The sequence below is a fragment of the Micropterus salmoides genome, unplaced genomic scaffold, assembly GCF_014851395.1.
Source record: "Micropterus salmoides isolate LMB-PRFRI ecotype aquatic unplaced genomic scaffold, ASM1485139v1 Ms_hic_scaffold_5, whole genome shotgun sequence".
Classification (NCBI taxonomy): domain Eukaryota; kingdom Metazoa; phylum Chordata; class Actinopteri; order Centrarchiformes; family Centrarchidae; genus Micropterus; species Micropterus salmoides.
Window position 1 is genome coordinate 12250249 of NW_024044237.1, and position 24955 is coordinate 12275203.

Here is a 24955-nt window from a genome sequence, read left to right on the forward strand (position 1 = left end):
TACCAAACAGATTGAAGTCGCTGCCTGTCCCTGTGCGAGGGCCAGCTCGCTGCTAGGAGCTGAGGGAAAGACAGGGAGAGGATGGCCCACACCCAAAACGCCTAACCTGTCACAGACCTGCACCCTCCGGGCTGGCACGTGTGTGTGTGTGACGGAGATAGAAAGGAGAGTGAAGAGAAATTCAGAGGTATCACATAAACAACCACACACACACACACACACACACACACACATGCAGTCTCTAGCGCTCCTAAAGCCTGGTGACTCACCCTACTTAAAGCAAGCCCTGAAATAGACATTTTGAGCCTCGCCACACTGACTCAGTAACATAACTATCTTTCCTTCATGGTCTGCACACGCTTTCGCTATTAAACGGACACTCTCTTGGCTATTGCTTTCCACCAGCACACATTATATTTCCCCTTACAATTTTCTGGGACCAATTTCAGCGGGGGGCTCCATGTTCTGCCCGGGTAAAAGGTAATGAGAGCTTGTTTGACTTTTTTGTGCAGTGTCCCATTACTCTGTCCCACGGCAGGTTACCATTTTTCACTGAACATGAGTCAGAATTTCTCATACCTACAGTCTGTCTTGTCTGACAAAAAAATAAATACAACACACACACACACACACACACACACACACAAAATAAAAACCAACCATGCAGCCATGTGGCACGGACCTCCTGCTCCGAGCTGGCAAGAGAACCATGTGCTTGTCTAATTCGACATGAGCATGACACAGAACATTAGTGTAACTCAGCGGTCTCGGGTCATGTTCGGGTAGCAGTATAGAGGAGCAGGGTATTGAGTGTACTTGTGTGTGAGCTGCTTGTTAGCGCTGCCCCACATGTGTTAACGACATTGGATGTAGGGCTGAGAGACCTAAAGTGATCTTGAGGACCCCGGCAACACCTGTCCACCCTGGCACTCTGTGTCTCCCTGCCATAGTTACAGCTGCCATGACTGCGGGACTGAGGTTGCCCGGGCAACGGTACGTTTCTCTGGCAGGGATTACAGTAGCTCAGTGGTGTTAAAGGACTTTTGGAAGATGGAGTGGGAATTGTGAGTGTTTGGACATTTTGTCATAATTAGGTTTCTCCTCAAGGAATCAGCAAATATGGAAAACTGGCGGGGCTTCACAAAATCCTTAGACAATTTGGAAATCATGGAAGATCTGCAGCACATTTCCACTGCATCATATTTTTATTTCCTCTCAAAACAAACCCCCTCATTTCCAAAAGTCAGCAGAGTGCCTGCATACAGAGCATAAAGGATTCATAAAATGCATACAGAGATGATGCAAGAAAGTTGAGCGGAACCGTGTCCTGACTTCAAAATTTCACCCTATTTAGAAACCTTTCCTATGAATGAACGAGCTGATTTGCATTTGCCGTGGCTGAAGAGTTTTTTTTTGGGCTGCAGGAAAAGAGAGAGAGAAGCTCAAATCCTAAAAGGGGACTGAAACTCACACAACAGGAGGAGCTGTCAGAGACCACTCACGCAGACAGTAGCTTTCCCGTTCTATGTTTCCTGTGCCCCTGCAGCTGTTCCTAAGCTTAGCAAGAGCCAAATATCAAATGACAGATGTGTCTGTGCTGAGTGCATAAAGAGGGCTGTGTTTGTGACAGTTGTTCCTGCATCTAAAGATGTAGGTGATGGGGAAGCTACTAGGGGGTGGTAGGCAACGCTGCACCCTTCATACTGCCCAAGAATGTTTATAGCCCACTACTACATGCTACTGGAACGATACTGCTGCACTCTTAACAATAACGTCCGAGGTTGACGTGATGACTACATTAATAATGAAGCTGTGGAATATAACATCCCTATATTTTCAACTATTGATGGATTTTAAAAACTTGGGAAGGATTTGTTTTGTAGTTTTTAACCTGACACTTTTTCGACAGATGTTTAATATTAAAAGAAACAGAATATAGATTTTTAGTTGTGGACAGGGAAGAATATCGCGAGGAGACCACTTGACTGGGCAATGTGCATATAAAGGTAATTTTTTTTGCCAGATGTATTGGCAAACTGCATCAGTAAAAGTTGTCAAGGTGCTTTTGTGCATGGTACCTGTCTCCCAGATGCTCTACGGGAGCTGCTCACCATCCTGTGTGTAGGACTGTGGTTTTACGGAACAGCTCCTTTGTGTGGGTGTGTGTGATTATTTTTTTTCAATAGCTCTGCATTGCTTTATATGTCAAAAAATACATACAATTGAACTGATTTATACCAAGTGCAGTAACAAAATAATTTTTAAAATGTATTTTTTTCAGGAGCCTGAAGAATCAATATCGGGAAGGTATTTTGAGTGTGCTGGCTGGGTAAACACATCTCATATACCTCCACAAACACACAGACGGAACACAGGGGTTCTACTGTTTTCCTCCTCTGGGACTTGCATGCCATTATTCTGTGCAACATTAAGGTCAGCAGTACAGAGGGAACTTCACAGCAGCAGGAAGATGCTTTCAGCTGGAGGGAGCATACCGATTAGAAGGTTCTTGTTCAGCCATCCATAAAGGTCCTTTTTTAATAGAGCCCCCACTACTGAGGACTGGCATGTCAGGTGACTCTACAAAACAGGACATCAGCTAAATCCAGCCCAGCTTTCCTCCACCTTCATCTAGTGAGTCTCAATCCTACTACTACACCCAGGTATTTGTTGTCCATCCAATATTACCGTTACACTACATGACCACAGATCTTAGATGGATGCCTGGATGTCTGTTTTTCAGTCAAAACTGGTAGTAAAATGGGACACAAGGAAAGGGCAGCAAATAACTATTATTTTCTTCATCAGCTAATCTTATAATTGTTTTCTTATTATTCAATAAATTATTTAATCAATACAATGTCAGAATTTACTGAATATGTCCGTCAAAATCTAATTTTTTTCAACCACCAGTCCAAAAGCCAAAGAAGCAGAGAAAATGCATTATTATGCTGTTAAGCAAAGCTAGCATCATAGTATGCCAATGCTGGTCTTTTGGTCTACAACTATAAAACGCATTACCGTGAAATTTTGTTCAGACATTCATGGTACCCAGACGTCTGTCTTTTCCTGTAGCCTGTCCAAATAGCTGCAAAACTAATGACATTCCCATCAGCCTCTGATGTACTTTGTGTTTATTTGGCGTTGTTGCATGTCATCCGCCCATCTCTCTCTCCCCTCATTTCCATAATTTCAATAAGGGCATAAAATGCCCCCTGGCGACTTGTCCAGGGTGTACCCTGCCTTTCGCCCGATGTAAGCTGGGATTGGCTCCAGCCCCTGCGACTCTGTACACAGGATAAGCGGTTGACGATGGATGGATGGATGGATGGATAAAATGCCCCCCCCAAAATAATCTTACATATACATATATATATATATATATATATATGTTAAAAAAATAGTACTGTATGCAAATGGATATTCATTTTGGCTGGCATACCTTTACGTAGTTGGCTAAGACTGATATCCACAAGGTATGCTAGAGTAATCTTATTTAGCTTCAGGTATCCTTTTGAAAGATGAGAGGGATGGCAGGAGCAAGGAGGTTGCTGTCACATCAGGCAGTAATATACACCACCTCCACAAGGGTGAAGGGTCACTCAATCAACCACGAAGCACTTTGAGGGGATATAAACACATCTGACACCAGACATTGGAAGACGCACACAATCATCCTCCACTCAGCCACCCATGGCTAATAACTGTCAGATGATGTGTGTAATAAAAACAGAGAGCATGTTGTGGTCCCTCTGGCCCCATCCATCTTCCAGAGAGCTAATAAGCTATGTTAATGACAGGCCGAGCAAAGGATGTCGATATCCAGTTCACACACATATACAGGCATTCAGGAGGTGCTAAGTGTGCTTCCCCCCCTCGACATGCTTCTCAATTAAAAAAAAATTGACAAGAGAGTGCCTAACACAGCTTGTGCTTGTGAAGAATTCCTCAGGTGATGGGTGGGGGTGGCCTTCTGTGCGAGGCCTCCAACACAGCGTGACTCACATAGTACAATCAATCTCCTACTATTCAGAGGACATGGGACTCAAGGGACGGAAGCGCAGCACTGACGTGGATCTGCATTAATGTCTCAAGACATGACTGAGTAGGAGGATTTTTACTGTGAGAACAATTTTCTCTGGGATCTCCTGCGAGTGACTTGAAATCTATTCTGTAGACGATGATTCATTCAGTCATAATGTGTCAATGTAATGCAAAGTGATTATTTCATCCATGCATATTTTGTAAGAGTGAGTGTGAGCGTGAGTGGTTGTCTGTCTATGTGTGGCCCTGCGATGGACTGGTGACCTGTCCAGGGTGTAACCCGCCTATCGCCCTCTTAGGAGAGGGTGGGCTTTGCCCTCACTGCCTTCCTACCCCTCAAGTGTGCCCATATGCCCCATGGAGTGTTGAACTCCAGAGAGATGTGCTCACTGTTCCCTGGTATAAACAGCTTTAGCTCCTGAAGCTTAAGGGAGATTTACTACCTGTGCAAGAGCAATAGAATTGTGTTTATGTCACTGCAGTTACTGGTGTGTGTGGCAAAAAAGGGAGACAATAATAGATAAAAGGGAGGAAGAGACAGATGAGGAGTTGAGGTGAAGACAGTAAGAAGAAAAAAATGAAGAAAATAGAGAAAGGAGGCAGACAGGAAGACACTAAACTCTTCAGCTTCCACCGCTGGGAATAGCAGTGATCAGAGCGGCTGACCAGCCAAACAGATCTTAGATTAATGTTGGGGAGCGTTGGATACTCATGAGAGATTACATTAGTTGAAACGGGGGTAATGGAAGGTTAATAAGGATGAGCCAAAAAAGCAAGTGTGTCTTGAAAATGTAGGTGAGACAGAAGGCAAAGCTGGTTGCTAGAGAGGAGAAGAAACACAAGCATTAGTGTCTGTGAGAGGAGATGATAGGGAGACTGCTGCGAACAAAGGGAACAGATGCCAGCCTAGCAGTGGGAAACACAGGGACCACATGGCGAAATCTAGATTTCTCCTATTTCCTCTAAGTAATAAAACAATGGCACCGCATCGCCTCATTAAATGGGTAATCGAGGGTGTGAGAGCACTCCCCTCAGCTCCGAACATTTCCCTCTCCTCCTGTGTCTCACTCTCTAACCCTCTCACACTAGGCCATTGTCTCTACTCCTCGCTGTTTCTCGCCACATATCCAATCTGGTTTGCTGCGAAGCCCTGCCGCCTGCTGAACAAATGCTTACCTGGGCAGCGGGTCAGAAACCCAGCCCAGACCAACTCCTGTCAGGGGGTATGGAAACTCCAATTATCTACTTTACAATCATCCCTTCGCAATTATCTCCCCATCTGTGTATCAGTGTCGACAGGTGCAGAGGGACGGTCCCGCTCACACACTTTCATTTCTCTGACAGAAGAAGTGATGGAGGTGGATTTGTGGAGCAAGAAGAGGCAAACACACACCCGGCATGCTAATTCATCAGGAACCACTGTATGAATTAACAAATTCTCTTCAACAAATTCCAGCCGAGCCACTGGGAAATGATGTGTTTATGATAGGCCTGAGCAGAATCTCTGAGTGCAGACAGAAACGCTGCATTAATTTTCTTACAACAGCTAACTAGAGCTGCAAGAAACAATTATTGTTATTGTTAATAATCTGTTGATTATTTCTGTGATTAATCAGTTCATCCAAAATATCTATCCAGTTTAATAGAACACTGAAAATCATAATTCACCAGATGATTCCCCAAGGTGAGGTCTTAAATAAAAGCAGCAAATTCTTTCATTTGAGAAGATAAATACGGCATATTTGCTTGATTATTGAATGGTCGCTTATTGTTGTCAGTTGACTTTCAGCACTAGTCTACAACTAACAGCAGAGACACGTGAACCTGAATGGGTGGGAATAAAGTCCTCTATCACTTTGCCAAATCACATATCACTGGCTAAGTTTGGGGAGAAGGAAAGCTTCAGGACATTTTTACAGGGTTCTTCTTTGAAAACGAGACAGGCGCACAGAGTTTTTAACCAACTTTCATGGCGCTAACGGCAAGTAGCTAGTTAGCTAACCAAAACAAAATGTGCTTTCAACAGTTGTCATTTCAGCCAGCAAAATCAGCTAGAATTGAGAAGCCCTTTTTTGTCTAGAGTCAAGGTGTTTTCTAAAATTTCTTCAAATTTCACTTGGTAAATCCTCCACTGTTATCATTGTAAACTGCATATGTCCTGTGCAAGAACAGAAAGCTTGACATGCGTGGCAACAGTAAACTAAGGGGGGAAGGGCTTAGCGAACAGTTAAGTACATTCAATCTATCTCATCTAACAGTAGTCCTGCTCACTGATTTGTAACAGTAGCCACAAAAGTCTAATTCACCCATAGATATAAGAGGATGTGCAGGCAAACTGGAAAAAAAATCTGTGTTGGTAGATTACATCAATTGTCAATTTCATCAATTTCGTCAATTTCCGAAAATCATCAGATGCTATATATAGTCTTATTGTCCACCCACAATGCCTATTATTATCTATTTGTGTGTGTGTTTTTATTGTTTTTGTTTGTCTTGTTGGCTTCTCCAACCTTCAGAAACTGCAGGTCTGGTGTTGTGCTGTCATTTAGTACAGCGAACAGATGCAGTTCGCAGATGACAACAGCAGTCTTTTGCTGTCAGTGTAAGAGCAGTTACACTATGTCACACTGCTTAATATGCTTGTAGGCTTTGATCCTCATTAAAGTACACAGAAGCTCCTGAGATGTGCTGTATGACAAAAGGGGGACTCCGCTTCTGTCTTTGCTGCAAAACCATGACAGCTGCCATCAGCCGGTGTTCGTCCCTCCACCCTGTAGCGCAAATCCTGGTCCTCATCCTCAAACATATTGTTTTCTAATTGCCAGCCCCACACGTCTCAGCTCAGACCTCCACGTCCCAGCTGCCATTACCTCCAGAGAGGACAGATTTGTTTTAAATACTTGGTGAGCTTGTATGAATACAGAGAAGGATTCGAAGCAGGCTTAGAAAGACAATGAGGAGAACAAATAGAAACAGAGTGGACACAGCCATCAATAATGTGTGTGTGTGTCTGTGTGGTGAACGAGAGGTGGTTGTGTGATAAAGACTGGTTTCTTGTCAACACAACAGAATTCTCATACCTCAAGGCACTGGATGGCCATTGGGGTCACTTTTATGTGGCGAGGATTTTTTAGAAAATGGTCATACAGAGGGTGTGGAGGCTAAATGACAGGTTGCTTATTTTCTCTTTCCAAACCATTTATCTCTTCCGTCACCCCTGCCCCATGTGCACATCCCCTCTTCCTTTCTTTTGCCAAGCAACACAGGCGCACACAACCCACTGAAACAATCTCTATCCCCCTTCTGCTCCACACTCTATCACTCTGCGGCTTGGGGAGCAGTTTTGGCTGATCTACATTGATTGCTATGGGCCATTCTCTGTCCCTGGCGCTCCGGAGCAAAAAATCCAAGCCTTCTCATTCATCAAAACAGCACCTGCCAGACTCTAGCCCAAGAGAACACCCGTCAGTCCCCCCCCCCCCCAATTATTTCCTCTACAAATGTCAGTCAGGGGGGAGCGGTGATCTGCTGTTCGTCCGCCTTTTCCAATAACACATTGAACACTTGGTAATTCCTCTGAACATGCATGCTCTTGTGGAAGTCAGTCACCACAGCTGTACCTCAATGACTGACATAGAAGATACAAAATAAAATACAACACCCCAGAGCCTCAGTGACACCAGCCACTGGGTCTGAAATTGCAGTTTAACCTCCACCCCCTACCCTCTCCCTCCTAAAACTTCACCCCAGCTGAGGCTCTTCTTTCTAGTGTGTTGGTTGCTCCTGGGGTGGGGGGAAGGGTGGAGCAAAGGTGGTGTATATAAGAAATACAGAAATAACGGTCTCCAGTAGACAGATATTTCTTTTTTAGTTTCCCCAGGCAGATCATATAGAGAGCTGACTATTCTTATGCGTTACAGTGCTTTTTTATGCGTATTATTACATATTTATGTTTCATGCAGTGATAGCTCTGGATGTGCTGCATTGAATAATACATTAAATGCATCTGCTCAAGCTCTGTCTCTTGTTAGCTATTGTGTATGTGACTGCAGAACTTCACAAAGCAGTCTCAAATTGCTCACACTATTTAGTAGGGAGAGCAAGAACTGATTCTGATGAGGAACACTTAAGCCAGGCATGTTAAAGGATGCACTTTATTACAATTTAGGACTTATTTCTTTAATTCTTGCCATCATTTTGGTCAAGATAAAATCTTTCTCAACTCATTATAGCAATTGCTGAAATAGGAACTCAGCTACATTGCTACAATGAAGTCCAATGAGGATAAAAACATAAGCACTCAATCAAGGCTACATTTTAGCTAGGTTAGCTAAAAGAGTGATTCCAAACCTCCAAAGGGGTTGGACAACAAAAATTTGTCCCTGGTCAGCCCACTCTCTGGACAAAGCATTTGTCGGGGGCTCTGGGTCTTTTCGAGACTTTTATTTCTGCATTCTTCAGAATCACAAATTAGCCACTGAAATTTAAAAAATTAGAAACACCTATCTAGCTCTCCTCAAGTAAGGTAATCAGATCAGCTGAGCCCTTGAGAAGGTTGAGAACATTTATCATTTTAGTTGTTTTTGATTCATTAACCCAGAAACAGATCTGACTTGTGGATAGTCTCTAAGCTAATCAAACAAAAAAGCCATCATATTAAAGTCTCATTAATACCTGTGTAACTGTTAGCTACCTCATTTGCGACTCATATAACAATAGAAGTAGCAGCAGCACCAATAGTCTGTAATTCTGAGGCACTTTGCTGCACCTGCCTTGAGCGGCAACTTCTTTTTTTGTTCCCTCAACTTTTCAGCACCACCCTTGCATTTTGTTGCATGTTTTTAACCATGATTTTTGAAACACAAATAACCGGGCTAGGGGTTAGAGTTTCATTATGTTCTGATGTGTAGTGTGTGGTTGATTTACATAGCCAATCACATTAAAATTGCCCCGCCCCACCCCCATCTGGGCCAGTATCCACACACTATGGGCCAGTCAATCCAGGCACCAATCGACCTTCAACTGTAGTTTTTTGTCTTCATTTGAATAATATGTGGTTTATCAGCCCAATTGTCTAGCAGACAAAACTCCTGTTACTTTGATGTCCAGTCCGCCCTTGTTGGACACTAGTCTGATGGGTCACAGGAAGATTATCAGGATACGGAAAAATTTTATCCGACAAAAAATCATTTTAATAAATTTTAATAAATTTCAAATTATATACTGTATCTCCAACTCTAATGCATAAGTCATTGCTTTGACTATGGATAATTTTTTGTTTGTTTGTTTTTGTTGACTGAGGCCTGTCCTATGAAGCACATTCAACATACCCAGGATATCTTTTCATTATCTGATTTCACTAACCCTAACAACCACGACCATGCTAAGCCGTCACACGACGCTGGTTATCAACTCAATAACTCAACTCAAGTCGCAAACATGGACAAGTCTACTACCGGCAGAGCGGAATAATTTATGTTTTGCAAAACTGCAAACTACAATATTAGACAAATCCAAAAAAGTTAAACACATAATGTTAAAAGAAACACGCAGCTGCCAAATGCAGGAAGGATGACTCAGGAGATCAGATCAGAAGATCAGAAGGAGCTTTATTGCCAAGTAGTGTTTTACACATACGAGGATTTTCTTTGGTGATAAGGTGCTACATGTAGACTAATACTGTAGAACTAATAAATGTAGAAATATATAAGGAATAAACAAATGAAAGTTATAAAAGAATAGAGAAAAATAATACTATATAAAACTATTTGCAGAGAAAGAACAATGTGGCTGATATAACTCCGGTTTGTATTGTGCACACGTATTTCAACGGAAGAGAATATTGTAAACATAATTATATAAATTGACAATATAAAAATATTGAACAACAACTACTAACAATTAACAATAAATATGTGCAGTGTGCCAGGTTTGTGCATGATATGAAATGAAGTAAAATTTATATGTGCAGAGACATTTGTATCATTTGAAAGTCAGTGGGGGGCCTGGGCCTTGTTAATGAGGCTGCAAACGGGTAGAAGCTGTTTTTGTGGCGAGAGGTTTTGGTCCTGATGGACCACAGCCTCCTGCCAGAGGGGAGAGTCTGAATCAATCACCTTCTCTGCAGAGCGAATGATACGCTGCAGCCTGCCTTTGTTCATGGCAGTGGCAGCAGTGTACCAGATTGTGATGGAGGAGGTGAGGATAGACTCAATGATGGCGGTGTAGAAGTGCACCATCATTGACTTTGGCAGCTGAACTTCTTCAGCTGGCGCAGGAAATACATCCTCTGCTGGGCCTTCTTGGTGATGGGGGTGATGTTCAGATGGTAAGAAATTGTAGACTGTGTGAATGCATATGTATTCAATTAACTGAATGCTTAGATGTATTCTTATTGTGTATGACAACTTTCACTAAATTCTTTCAGCTGGAACCCGGCAGGGTGAAACACAGTAAAAAATATTTATATGAAAACATCATTTAAATCGGGAAGTTCTTTCAGATCTTATAAGTACAACAAGTACAAGGGTTTATTGTTTCAATCAATCTCTGTTGAAGGATGATATCGGTAGACAAAAGTACAATGAAATGGATTTGACGTTGCTAGCAGTTAACAGGGAACAAAATTAAATGAAGACCAGAGGGTGTCTTCCTACCCAGGAGTCTAATCCCGCTGCTCCTGCTCATATAAAAAATCGTCAGGGAAAGCCAAAGGGCTGCCAGTATCGGTCCTGAAAATGTGCTACTCTTCTCCCCAACAGCAAGCTGACACAGACACCGCTGCAGTGCCTACACAGCCCCGCCTCCTGTCACTCACTGAGTCTCATTCGCGCCGTTTAAATCGCGTTGTTTTTCCCTGTCAGTTTCAACAAGTCCCACTCTGCTGCGCGGTGCTTGGCTAGTAGTCGTCACTTGTGATTGGATGCTGGCAAAGGATACAAGCAAGCCAATATGAAAGTAACGGTACAGAGCAGTGCTAATGAAACAGCAAAGTACCCGCAGGACTAACACGCCATCCTCTATAAAGAACCTGCAGAGGTTGGAGATGTCTCCCCTTTCAACATCACTAAAGCAACACGATGGCCCAGTAAACTGTTATTGATAAGATAGTTGTCCTGTTGTTTGCCTAACAGACATTTATAAATCTTAAAAATAAGCTAATCCCCCTTTAGAGCTATCTGACCTGAGGAATCTCAGACAGCAGAGTTTCTGTTGATAGGAAATACTTTGACTAAGGTCACAATTAAATTAACTGATGCTGTTCTGCTTAACACACAGTACTATTTCCGGTAACACTTTCTATGAAGGTCATCGCTATAATGACTTATGCATATATTTATAACACGATATAATGCGTCCATAAAACATTATAACAGTTGTTATAATCACTTACAAACATGCATTAGGCGCTATAGCAAAGTTCACAACTTATTAAGACCTTTTGATTTAATGTTTTATAACTAATATTAATACCAGTTTATATCAATGTGCGGCAATAATCTCCGACAAAGTTCCATAACACATTATAACCACCGACTCTGCCTCGTTATAAATACAATTTAGTCACAATTTACAATTAGTGATATAAAATGGAATAATAGCTTATAGTAATGTTTAAAGTTATATAGCATGTCTTTGTTTGCTTTAAGTAAAGTGTTAAAATATCTATCCCTGTATAATATATTACAGGTGGACATAATACTATATGAACTAATTATAAGACCTTAACACGTAATTGTTTGCTTTAAGTAAAGTGACATTTTGCGCATAAAAAACAATTTTTATTTATGTTTCTTCACTTTATGAACAATCTGTATGAATTTTTAACATTTTGCAGTTTAGCACAAAAAACAACATAATTACATAAAGAAAACTCATTGTCAGGGTGGTGAAAGATCACTCAAGAGAAGACCTGTTGCCGACCAACATCATGTAAGAAAAGGCTCAGATGTTGTCACAGATGAATGGCGAGCCTATGGACAGGCCCTAACAGATGCAGTGGACAATTAAAGACAACCACTTCACAAAACGTAGCCTATTAAATGGCATTTTTAAGTAATTGAATGGGAATACTGTTTGGGCAGTAGGAACGAGAATCTCTTGGCACCTCACGATTCGATTTGATTACAATTCAGAGGGCAGCGATCCATCTTGATGCATTTTTTTTTCTGTGTAAATTCTGGATAATTTCTTAGCATTTCGTTTACACATTAAAATCCAAAAGAAATGTCTCCTCAATTGCTTAAAAGGACTAGTTTACATCCCTGATTTACTTTAGTAGCCTCAGCTCCTCCGTGGTCACCAGCGTCCTTCCTTTAATAACCAGTTATCCGACTCCTCTGGACACTGAAATATAATTTAACTTAACTATCAGGATGTACAGTATTTGTACAGGACACCAGTTTAGCTTCAACCTGCTGTTCTCATTCCTCAATAAGTTAGGTAGTTATAACACGCAACTAATTAACATTACTCATTACGTTAATAATTTAGCTAACGTTACACTGCAGCCAAAACCGTGCTTTACAGACCGGGGATCTGTTAGCTAGCGCTAACCGCCTTCACTTTTCCAGCAGTTGCGCAAAGAACAAACTTAAGGGACACACTGTGACCTACACTGCCTACAATGTCTGCCTGACGGATAACTTACTAAGTAACTTTAAGTAGCCTGTCCATAGGCTCGCCATTCATCTGTGACAACATCTGAGCCTTTTCTTACATGATGTTGGTCGGCAACAGGTCTTCTCTTGAGTGATCTTTCACCACCCTGAGAATGAGTTTTCTTTATGTAATTACGTTGTGTTTTTGTGCTAAACTGCAAAATGTTAAAAATTCATACAGATTGTTCATAAAGTGAAGAAACATAAATAAAAATTGTTTTGCTGCGCAAAATGTGTGTCACTTTACTTAAAGCAAACAATTACGTGTTATAAGGTCTTATAATTAGTTCATATAGTATTATGTCCACCTGTAATATATTATACAGGGATATATATTTAACACTTTACTTAAAGCGAACAAAGACATGCTATATAAATTTAAACATTAATATAAGCTATTATTCCATTTTATATCACTGATTGTAAATTGTGACTAAATTGTATTCATAACAAGGCAGAGTCGGTGGTTATAATGTGTTATGGAACATGGTTGGAGATTCTTGCTGCACATTGATATAAACTGGTATTAATATTAGTTATAAAACATTAAATCAAAGGTCTTAATATGTTATGAAGTTTGCTATAGCGCCTAATGCATGTTTGTAAGTGATTATAACAACTGTTATAATGTCTTATGGACGCATTATATCGTGTTATAAATATATGCATAAGTCATTTTAAGTCAGTATAGCGATGACCTTCATTGAAATTGTTACCCTATTAACTTTACTTACTAAGATAAGTTAATAAGATAATTCAGTTTTATATATATATTATATTCAGTCAATATATTCAATATAATATATTCATGTCAATTTTCCCCGTGGTATCGCAAATGTTATTGAATATTAACATTTTTCAAGGTATTGTATCGAAGTCAGAAATTTCCGTATCGTGACAATACTACTCAGCACTTAGCGTGACGAGTACAATGTTATTACTACTGACAGCAACGATGACAAAATTACAAAAATAAGTTGGTATAACCCGTAATTATCCTTTTATGTTGACTCCCATTTTCCCCGGTCTGTGAATAATTCCCTCTGCCTCTCAGTCACTTCCATTAAAGTCACGGCAAGTAATAACTTCTGCAACGAATTTCATATACTTTGACTCGCATCTTGGCATTGTACGTGAAAAGAAGTCAAATCATCCACACACGTATTTCCATTGCAAACACCCAGCTTTCTGTCCTGATGATGAAATGTCTTTTTGAGGAGTGAGTGCTCCTGCTAGAGTCTATAGTAGTAAAATAACGTTAAACTATCAGACTAAAAAGTGCAGCATCGCTCTGCTCAATATTTCCTGATTATCTACATCTACATCCTGTTTCTTTGGCATAAGTGGAGCAATTTTGTGCTCTGAAAGCAAAACTTACAGCCTTACAGCTTTCAATTTTATCAGTAACTTAATAAATACATTCAATACCAGTAAAAATACAGTTATAACTATGTTTCTACTCATTATTGACAGTAAATACCACTGGCATTACTGATATTGTAGTCTATTTCCAACAACGCAGGACGTACCACTTACGTTCGACCACCCCTGGACTTGACCTCCACCTGTACACTCTTTCTGTGGTATAAACCAACGTACATCCCATCACCCGACAGTAAATCATATCTGTTCTGTTCTCTTGGTCTGTCTCTCTCCTCTCATCTGTCCCGTATTGATTAGCTGGGCAGGCCTCTGTGAGGTGCTCAGTTCATTGATCACGGCCGCCTCTTAGATCCTCCAGTCCTCTTTAACCGACCTTCAGAGACCTACATTGCAGTGACAACAGAAATGGTCTTTGCCATGAACACTAACTAGTCTTAATGAAAGGGTGTATTATCAGGATCACTGAACAGGACACAAAATCAAACGCGAGTTAGTGACTTGTAAAGCACATCTAATTCAAAATTCCCCAATGTGTTGCTAGGTGCAGACAGATTTTCAACCAAAAATAGCCAAAGCTTAGTCCAAAATTGCACCAAACACACGTAGGATATCAAAGAGAAAAGTAGGTAATATTGGCATGAGCCTGCAGCGGCTTTGGCATGTAGCTAGCGATTCAGTGACGTCCTTATTATAAACCAAGTCAATAGCAGATTATGGTAATGTGATATATAACTGAGGGGAACAGTGACTAATGCTCTCCATGTACACACAGCACCCCTGGCAGTTATTTTTAACCACTGGTAACATGTAAAATGAGCAAGTGCTTGCTCTCTGAAAATATGAAAACAAAGGCACATATAGAAGAAGAGCCGATCAATATTAATAAATGATGCAAACAAGTGTTCTACCACTTTACTTGACTAAGTTTGTGTTTGTAAGAAAGACAAATGCAAATAAGCTCCAGTATCTTGTCTCACATTATGATGACAGTTTTGCCGTTGTCATTACTACCCTGATGACTCCACAGGCGGGAAATTAAATGAATCACTACGCCATCAACCTTCAGTGTTTCTGTCGATTATGTTTTTCCTTTTCTCTCCACTATGTTTTCTCTTTCACCTTTGCCATAGTCCACCCAACGCCCCCAAACTCCTGCCCTTTTTCTCCTGCTCTTTAGGCAGGTGCCAGCGAGTGTGTGTGCAAGCATGTGTGTACGTGTGTGTGTGTGTGTGTGTGTGTGTGTGGAAGGGCTTGCTTCTAGAGGAAGTGGCTAGCCATAAGAGCCAGCTGATGAGTATCACCCTCATCCGGCGCTCCATTCATTCCCGTGCACAAAGGCTCATTCACCCACTGCTTTTCACAGTGTGTGGACCCCGAGAGCCCCGGGCACGTTCCCACACTCACACACGCTGACAGAGGTGAACTGTCACTCACTCAAGACATGCTACACACAGATGCCAGAACGGGCACCCAGTTGCAGACACACACACACACATACACACACACACACACACACACACTCCTCCACACTGGCATTCTAAATAGAAATCCAGGAATAGGCAGGCTTTTCTCATCCGACTCATTATAAACAGGCCCTGGAGCCCTTCTTCTTTCCTTACAAAAACATCTCTATAGCCTCGGCATCCAAATACTCTTTTTAGAACGAATGACACACAGCAGGAGGAGATGTCACTTCCACTTTTGCCATCTACCTCCGCTGCGAATCGTTCTGACACGTTCGTACCACAGCCCACCATCATACCCATGGACTGCAGTGATATTCGTGACACGATGAAGAGAAGTTGTCATATTTGATGGCATCGCACTCGGAAGACAGAGAGGGGGTGACTGGATGGAGGATAAATTTGTGGATATCCCGCTTGCTGACAGTGCCTGGATCTAGTTAAGCTCTGGTAAAACCTGAATAATTGGCAGTGATCCTTGACCCAATAATTTCGATTTTCGAGTACTTTCCTGAAAACTCCCAGACCAGGATATGTAATCAGTGAAAGTATTTCTTTTGCAAAAGATCTGCTGTTACACTTTCACCAAATTTCTTTATTGATTTTGGAAACAATTCTACCAACTGCCTGAATAAAAAGATAGAGAAAATCACTTAAAGGAAGGCACGCCATGCTGCATGTTAGCCAATTGAGTCCTTATTGATGTATTGTTCTTTAACAGCCTACTGTATGTATGCTGTTGTCTCTCCACTGGGTGTACGCTGTGACTAACACATTATTGGAACTCCCCCCCCAACCGACATAGCGACATCCCTGGTAAATGTTCAGGAACAGCCTGACCCTCATATTCACATCACATTCCCTTCTGAGCATAGGACGATCTCATTAATGAGGGCATCTTGGGTGTGTTTACATTTCATTACGCAGCTCAGCCTGGCTCCCTGGCCTAAATGGCTTTTTTGGGGGGTGGTGTAGGTTTTCAAATGTTTTCTGCAGCTTGAAAGGCATCTCAGCAAAATTATATACATTGTAAAGCCAACTCTGGACAGAAACAACTTCACTAAGCCTGCATTTTTATGACAGGTAGGATAATTATACTAAATAATATTAAAGTGCAGACAAGAACACATTTCCGTTTAGTGGCAGAAGTGCTCAACATTTGGACAACACTGAATGTCTATAAATCTGTGTGAGTGCTGTTGCACTTAATGCTTTATTTCCAATCCCATTCTAAGCTCACAACTGAATCGAACTGAATTAAGAACTGCTCCAACCACATTACATTAAACCTATGTGTGGGAAAGTCTCCTAGACACACCTATTTGAACATTCACTGGCTTCTGTCAATCTTAATAATCGCCTATGAGTGACTACCAATTTCCACCAAGGTGGCTCCATGAGATAGTTAACAAGCAGGTGTTCAACTTTTTGGACTTTTAGTTGCAGTATGGAGTTTTAAAAAGCTGCTTGTTGCTGTGGTGTGTGCAAGCAGCTATTTGTAAGTGGCAGATATTTCTATTAGTAAGTGTATGGTTCATTAAGTTAACAATGCTTAGTATGATGTTCCTCCCAATTACATATAGTTTAAATAAAAATATAATAATTTTTATAGAGCTTGTGTAGTTCAACAAATTCAAATAAAAAATTTCCATTACTGCTAATAAGTGTAAGTGATAGAAACCATAGTGTATTTTAAAGTGTAATTTTTAAGTCTCCATATCCACACAATGGGTAGATATTTGCTTATTATTAGGGTTTATTTACTTTAAGATAATTATGCTTGGTTTCTTTGCTTATCTGTTCTTTTGTATAGAATCATACACTAATCAACAAGTGGAGTGTGTTGACTGGTGTGGTGACTGGTGTATTCATTGAATATCTTAAAAAACAACTCGTCCCTGACCAGACGTCTGTGGCTATTCAACATACCCACCCATGAAATGTAAGAGAGTCAGTTCCTAAGACTCAGAGTCAGAATGTCATCATGTTTTTTCCCCACTCCTGTCTGTATTCTGTGAGCTACGATAGATATCTGTGACTGCGCCCACTGAGCCAATCTCACACACCTAGCAGAGAGACGGGAAGCCGTAGTTGTCAAAGAGTGTGAGTGAGCCACAGGCAAATTCAGAAGAGTCGAGGATGGAATGAGAAAAACATGGCTGAAAAGCCTCAAGGGAGACACAGTCTTGTCAGAATACAAAAGAGGGATAAGTACAGAGTTAACAAAGAAGAAACAATTTTCACTTTCTTTTGTAAAGCCCAAAAATTGAGTTTTTGTCTGACATAATGGCACACATTATCACCCACAGAAGAATGGCTTCTCCACTGCTTGGACCAAGGACAAGGAATCTGTGAACTTTCTTGGCCATAAATCTTGCATCCCATTGCCAACATGCTATTATTAGTATTATTTTATTGTAATTTAAAATGTCACAATTATTACTCAAGTGAATATAGGCTATTAAAGATACTCTCAACCCTGTCTCTTATAGCTGCATATACACATCAATAAAGATCAGATTAGAGAGATCAGGCAGGTAATCCTAATGTAGTAAAAGTTGAAATGTGTATTGTGTGTGCGTGCATGCGCGCATGTCTCTGTAAAGGTTTTAGGGTGGGAGGGGACAGAGTGTGTGTTCTGCCAAAAAAAAAGATAATCGGATTGTGATCCGTGGCTAATTAGAAATGCATTTAGAGTCGTTGCCCCTCTTTGTTCGCATCCCCTGTGAGCCCTGATCTTCGCCCTGGCTCTTTGTTTTCTACTTCGATTTAAAGAAGGAAGGGCGCACAGAGATCAGTGGTTCATATAGCTGTAAAACCTGATGTTATATGACTGTATGGCGTCTACTGCTGCTGCAGACGCTGGTTTGAAACCCCCGTTGCTTCCCCGGAGCGCAACATCACGCTGCAGTCATGCGGCGGAAAGCAGAGGAAAAAAGTCCTTCGCGGTCCCATGCAACAGTTAAGATGAACCAACTGACAAGTGCATTAGGCCAATAATATATGCGAATATAGCAGGTTTTAGACTCATGGAGTTTTCCGCTCTTTATGAAGTCGACAAACAGGTTGAGGGGATGGATAAGCGGGCTGAACATGGAAAATGCCAGCAAACTGAATCCGCTTCCAGTGAGATAATACTTACAGGCATATGTCATGGAGAAGCTATTCCCCATCTTGACCATATCCACCTGCGGCACCAGTTTGGGGATGTCCTGGTGGTGAGAGAGGGCGAAACGAAAAACCTCATATTCGTGCGATTCGATCGGGAACAATCCTCCTGTTGAGCAGCAAAGAATCAGGAGTTAACGTTGGACACACCGGACCCGACGGCAAAGCAGGGGAAACACACAAACATAAAAAAGAGACACGAGGTAAAACTTGAAATAGGGGTATAGAGGTTTTAATGCTGAGACAAAAGGTCTGACGCGTGTGCGCCATTCTCACCTATATTGATGTTACTTGGAAAACTTGAGCTTGAACCCAAGCACATCCCCAGTAAACTGGTGTAGAGGATGGTGAAGCTTCGCTGCATATTTCCTTTTTCATTGGCGAAGGGGAAAAAGCCGAAATCCAAGCATAGGTTTGTCCGCCTGCGAAGTTAAATTCCCCGCGTCCCCGCCACTCCTATCGCCTCCTGTTAGAGCAGCATTCACACCGACATCGATTCAACAGCGAGATAATTATCGCAATGGCGAGAGGAGGCACCTTTCTCTCTCCTCTTTCCCCTCTCTCTCTGCTGATGCTCCCGTGTCCTTGGCTGCTGTTGTATGAGAAGGAGAAATGACTTCAGCATTAGCCGCACTGCAAAAAAATGTGCCCGTCTTGAAAAAGCTGTTGATTCTCAATGTCAATTTTTTTTTTTAAATTCCTCTTAAAACAGCGGATTTCTTCTCCGCACAATCGGGCGATATGATTTCCCTTGATTCTTGTTTGCAGAAAAATCTCGGTTCTATCAAGAAATGTCTGGAAACAAGTGCCACTGCAACAAGCAACAGCAGATTGCTCAAAAAGGAAATGACATAGCCTGTCCACAAATGACAAACATTCATTTAAAACAAAGAGAAAATAAGCGACATTTTCTCACCTTATTGAAGGGTATCTTCACCCCTCAAAAAAGAAAATAAGAACACTTGCACATTCAGTGCCTAACTGATTAAAAGACTTGCGGGATGGATTTTTTTTGCAGTGTACACCCTCAGAGCGCACCCTCAGGTCCCTCGGGAGACGCACGGGAATTCATGGATGTCCATTCACTTCCCTGCACTGCAAAAAGTATCCACATTGCTATAAACCATATATTTATAGTGTGCTTTTATTTTATAGTAAACCACTTTGTGCAATATTCAAAACAATTCAAGAGAAAACTGTGTTAAAGTGTTGCCTGTATACAGCATCTTGAATTTCTTGTAGGCCTAGTAACACACTTACCCAGAAGACATTTCTTTAAGGAGCACATGTAGGTAAATATTGGGTTTTTAGTATCTGCATATATAATTCTATATAACTCAAACGAGTGTAATTCCCACATTTCATTATATGATCTTAAACAAGAATGAACCCTTGAATCTCAATTTTCAAGCTAAAATGAATGAAAAGTCCTTAAAGTGGTCATATAAAAATGGAAATCTGAACATGGACAACACCATGACAACTTAGCAAACTGAGAAAGGTCATGTGATTTGACTGAAAGCTCAGAAAACAGCTACTAAATGGACCCTCTGGTGAGGCTGTTTTCTCAACAGCTGTTTTTAAAATCAAGCATGAACTTCAAACTTCAGCTTTGTCTCATTGCAAAGAGAAGCAAGATCTCTGAGATCATCACAGCCGAGCTGTCAGATTGGAAAAGATCTGATGCAAATGGTTTCAGTCTGATTTATATTCAATAAACAACAGCATGGGACAGTTAACATGTAAACGGTACTTTGATATATTGTCAGTTTTAAAGTTTAAAGGTTCAGTGCGTATTATTTCTGAGGATGTATTGACAGAAATGCAATATATGATCCATAACAATGTTTTCAGTGGTGTATAAAGACCTTAAATAATGAACCGTTATGTTTTTATTACCTTAGAATGAGCCATTTCTATCTACATACGCTGCAGGTCCCCCTTGGAGGTCGGCATGTAGCGCAGCCATGTTTCTACAGTAGCCAAAAAATGGACAAACTTCTGTACACAGCGCGTTTCTTAATTACGTTGTTCTTCTTTCTGTATAATTCCGGCAGTGTAGATACTCGTCACTACGTTGAATGTGTACGAAGAAGAAGAAGAGGAAATAATAAATATAACAGTCTCTGTGTAGACATCTGGTTTATCAGAAGTTAGAAGAGAAGTGAAATTTGGACAAATGGAGGAGCACATGTATTATTTAGCACGCGCCGACGGAGCGTGAATCTTCGTCATCGAAGAAGTGAAAACATAATGAAGCCAGACCAAGTTGGGACAGGTGCAGACAGAAATCACGGATATAAACATCGTTGTGGATTTTCCCAGATGGAAGGTTGTTGCTATAAATGTTTTTACAGCAGCGCTGAAATTGCCTGTTTTCTGTTGGGCAGGTAATTAGTCTAAATTTAGCAATGCAAATGAAAACTGTTGTTTGATAGATTTAGGTATAGAAGATGGGCACAATCACAGAGAGAAATTATGTTATTTCCTTGTCAATGTTGTAAAATATGTAGTTGGATTCATTTCATGTAACAGCTTATTACAACCCATATTTAGATTATGGAAGAAGTCATGTGACTTATGTACATGTAGGGAAGTGGTGGGGAGGATGGGTGTTTCAAGTTCAATAACATTTTGTAGGTAACTTATATCACGTGACTTATATTACTTTCGTAACAGCCCACCCTCACCAGAAAAACGGCTGTGTAGGTCGACTATGCAGCAGCTTATTACAGCCCATATTTACGTTTTTTGTTAGGCTGCTACCTCTAGTGGCAGAAGAAGTCTGGTGAGGTAGTATTAGAGCAACAAGTCCTCCTAAGTTAAAAAACGTTTCAGTTAAGTGACTTACATTACTTACGTCACATGACTTACTTAATGTACTTATATTATATTATAAACATGATTTTTAACCTAAACCTAACCAAGCAGTTTATTTACATTGTTTTTTTTTATTAAACCTTTTTCTAACCAGGCTGGACAACTTCTTATTTACAAGTAGTTTTGCTACATAAACTTATACAAACTCTGACCTTTTCACAGCGTTTACAACTTGTTACAGTTTTTCTCAGTTGCTTTGGTCCATTTACTCAGATCAGAATTGAAATTCTCAAACCTACACGTTCAACCTCCACATCATCTTGTCACTTGTGCGCATCATAAAAGCAATTTCACATTATATTGAACAAATTAAAAATGCTTTGACACATTGGTGCAAATGATCATGTACAATTGTCTGCTGTTTCCTACATTATCAATTTCTTATGTCATGTTGGTCACAATGTATTATACTGATGTTGACTGTTGAATAGGCTTACACCCCAAAACATCTAGGCATAAATAGAAAAATTACTGACATGTTGTCAAATTCAAAGTTGTCATTCTTCACATACAAGTATACAGCTGAACAAAATTTTGTTTCGTACGGACCAAGGTGCATCCAGCCAATGAGAGAAGGCAGGGGGCAGAGCAGGCAGCTGCTTTTTATTACAAAATATTTTCTACTCACCTCCTCCTCTCTCCAATCCCTGCTGCTACATTGTGCTAATCCATTGTTTCACCCATTATCTTTGTATTTTCCTTTTTCGTGTTTTATGGTATCTAAACTAAAAAATTATAAACTGTATAAAGTAAACAACTCCTGATAGCACGTGGTTTCACATAATTTCCTGTGCCTTTTTTATCATTTAGGTATGAGGACGTGTTGCTTTGACATCACCGGGAGCTTAAAGGCCATTTAAAATGCAAGTAAAATTTCCAGAGTTGTGGAAGTTTTAAAATGGGCAAGTATGCTAGGGAAATTGGGCTTAATATTATAAGACTTTATCCTTTAAACTGGCTCGGTTTAATATAAAATTTTCGAATTCTGAATGTGAAAGAGGACTGCTGCTGTTCATGCTCCCTCTCACACAGGGCAGGACTGGCGAGCAGCTGATAAGGGGGGTTATGATTTAAACCATGTACTTACAGGCAGCTAAAGCCAATTATTTCCTGAAGAAAAGGTACATGCACCCTTGCTTTTGTACACACTGTAAAACTAACCAACACTTTGCGATATTCACGTGAGATTGATTGCAAACCACACTGTGGTGTGATGCCCCAGTGCTTGTTTAGAAAATGAGGTGGTAAATCCTGCCTTTGACACAATTAGGATTAGGGATGAGCTTACTTATCAGACCAAGGCAGGGGTACTTTCCTTAGTTAAAATCACTTTCCCCACCTATTGTTTCCACAACAGGAAGGCAGGCATTAACTCATTTCTCCCAGAAAATGAAATTTAGAAGATTAGAAGCTTATGCTGAATTAGATTTTGAGTGTTTCCAATTGAGCAGAAACATTTCTGATAAACAGTATGACTCTTGCTGCAGCGCTTTGCACACTTGAGCAATAGAAATGCAGGAAGTAAAAAGGTTATCTAATTTAAGAATGATAGATGTCCCATAAATACAGGAAGAATGGTCAATTTTCCTTGCCTTTGATTAAATTGATGAGGGTTTAGCTCAAACACAAATAGTTGGGCAGGCTTTTATTACAATACTTCAGTATTTTCAGACATCTTTTGGCTTTTCCTTCTCTGTGTGCAAGAACATATTTGATTTATGCATATTTTCACAACCTATTCATAGTGCTTATTTCAGTGTTTGGGTGTGCTTTGTGTGTGGGTTTGCCTGCAGTGCCCCATGTGTAATGAGTGCCATGCAATCTTTTTTTTAAATCCTGATTAATGCAAATGCATCTTAGAATAGCACTAGTAACGATGGCTAAATATTCTATGGCGCTGAGTAGAAGAATAACAATCACAGAGCTTGTTGTTCTAGGTTAAAAATATCATCACCATCAGACAGACACTAGGTAGCAGAAATGAGGAAACGCAATGTCTTTTTGTTCCTAAAGATGTCTTCATCATAGATCATAATGTGAGTGTCTGTCTGGGGTTTTTTAATAGAAGTCAATGGGAAGAGTATAATGAGGCTAATCCGTCAAAATCAGCTGGTTCCACTCCAGTTTGAATGAGGAGTGGGGAAAAAAAAAAGAAAAACTCCCTAGCATGTTATTCCTATAATTGAGCCACTGCACTTGTGCTGTCAAGTACTTGTGTACGTCATACTGCTGGAGGCAAAACTATATAAAAAAATTGTTGTTACAGAGTTGACAGAGGAACAAAATATGTCAAACAGACCAAACAGTAGATGTGGAGTAGCAAAATAATGTCAACCTGCCATAGATAGGTCTCCAGGGGCCACCGAAAATATTGGCAGTGTAAACAAAGATTCTGGCGGGAATGGTGTTGGATATGGTTGGATGATACACCTAAAAACTATTTTGTCATATTATGTGGGACACATTGCTTACTTAACATAAATGAATTAATATTTGCGAATGAAACAACTATAGGTCAGTTATAGTGCTGAAAACATGCTTCATCACCAAACTCTTTTGCTCTGCAAAGCATTTTAGCCTGTATTTTACCTGATAGTTATGGTTCCACATTGAAACAGAGCTAAAAGATCAATAAATGCTGGACTTACATTTGTCTGGTGGCCACAAAGATGACTCCAAATCAATGTTGCTCAATGTGTCTGTGGTATGTGAAAATAGGAAATGGTTAGCTAACATGTTAGCCAAAACAGCTTCATAAGCTGGAGTAAGGTGGTAGTGGGAAAAACAAAATGAGGCTTGTTTGACAGCTTATTAGTTTTCTGCCTCCAGGTGGCCAAAAATCTGTTAAAGCTTTAATTAATTGTAACAAAGACAATCAGCATAACTTATATTGTTTACTGTCTGAAGAGACCATAACACTACACAAGGTATGCGATTCTTATTGATCAGGCAAATAATCTCATCACTGAATGTATTACTTTTTTTTCATGGCCTGAATTGTCGAAAATCAAAAAAGCACAGATTCGTAATATTGTATTTGTATATAGTATTCGCCCTTAATGTGAAATGTGTAGCATAGCCTATTCTTTTTGATAAACACAGTAAAACAGGACTGAGTTTTTTATTCGCTGGTCTGATCTCTTAGTAAATCTGTGTGAAGAAAGAAAGATAAAGTGAGAGCCTCCCAGACTTTTATTAAAAATCTCACTAATCCTATGAGATTTTCCAGTTTCATTTGCCTTTGAGAACACTAAACTGTATCCAAAAAGGCAGACTCGACCAATTGAGCATGTTATTGTTTCCTATCCTTCACTAACAAAAGAGCAGAAGAACAGAAAAAAGCAACCTCATAAAGCG

At 40.4% G+C, this 24955-nt stretch overlaps 1 protein-coding gene across 2 annotated transcripts in view; it reads right to left on the reverse strand.

The window, feature by feature from the left end:
- gria1a (glutamate receptor, ionotropic, AMPA 1a) overlaps positions 1 to 19531 on the reverse strand; it is an 85025-nt gene extending 65494 nt beyond the window's left edge. For both annotated transcript variants that reach the window (XM_038700117.1, XM_038700118.1), the window contains exons 1-2: positions 18995 to 19531; positions 18693 to 18827 (exon numbers count right to left, since the gene is read on the reverse strand). In XM_038700117.1, the coding sequence (XP_038556045.1) occupies positions 18693 to 18827; positions 18995 to 19082 (223 nt within the window). In that variant the 5' untranslated portion in view covers positions 19083 to 19531. The remainder of the gene's footprint in view (positions 1 to 18692; positions 18828 to 18994) is intronic.
- Positions 19532 to 24955: the final 5424 nt, after the last annotated feature.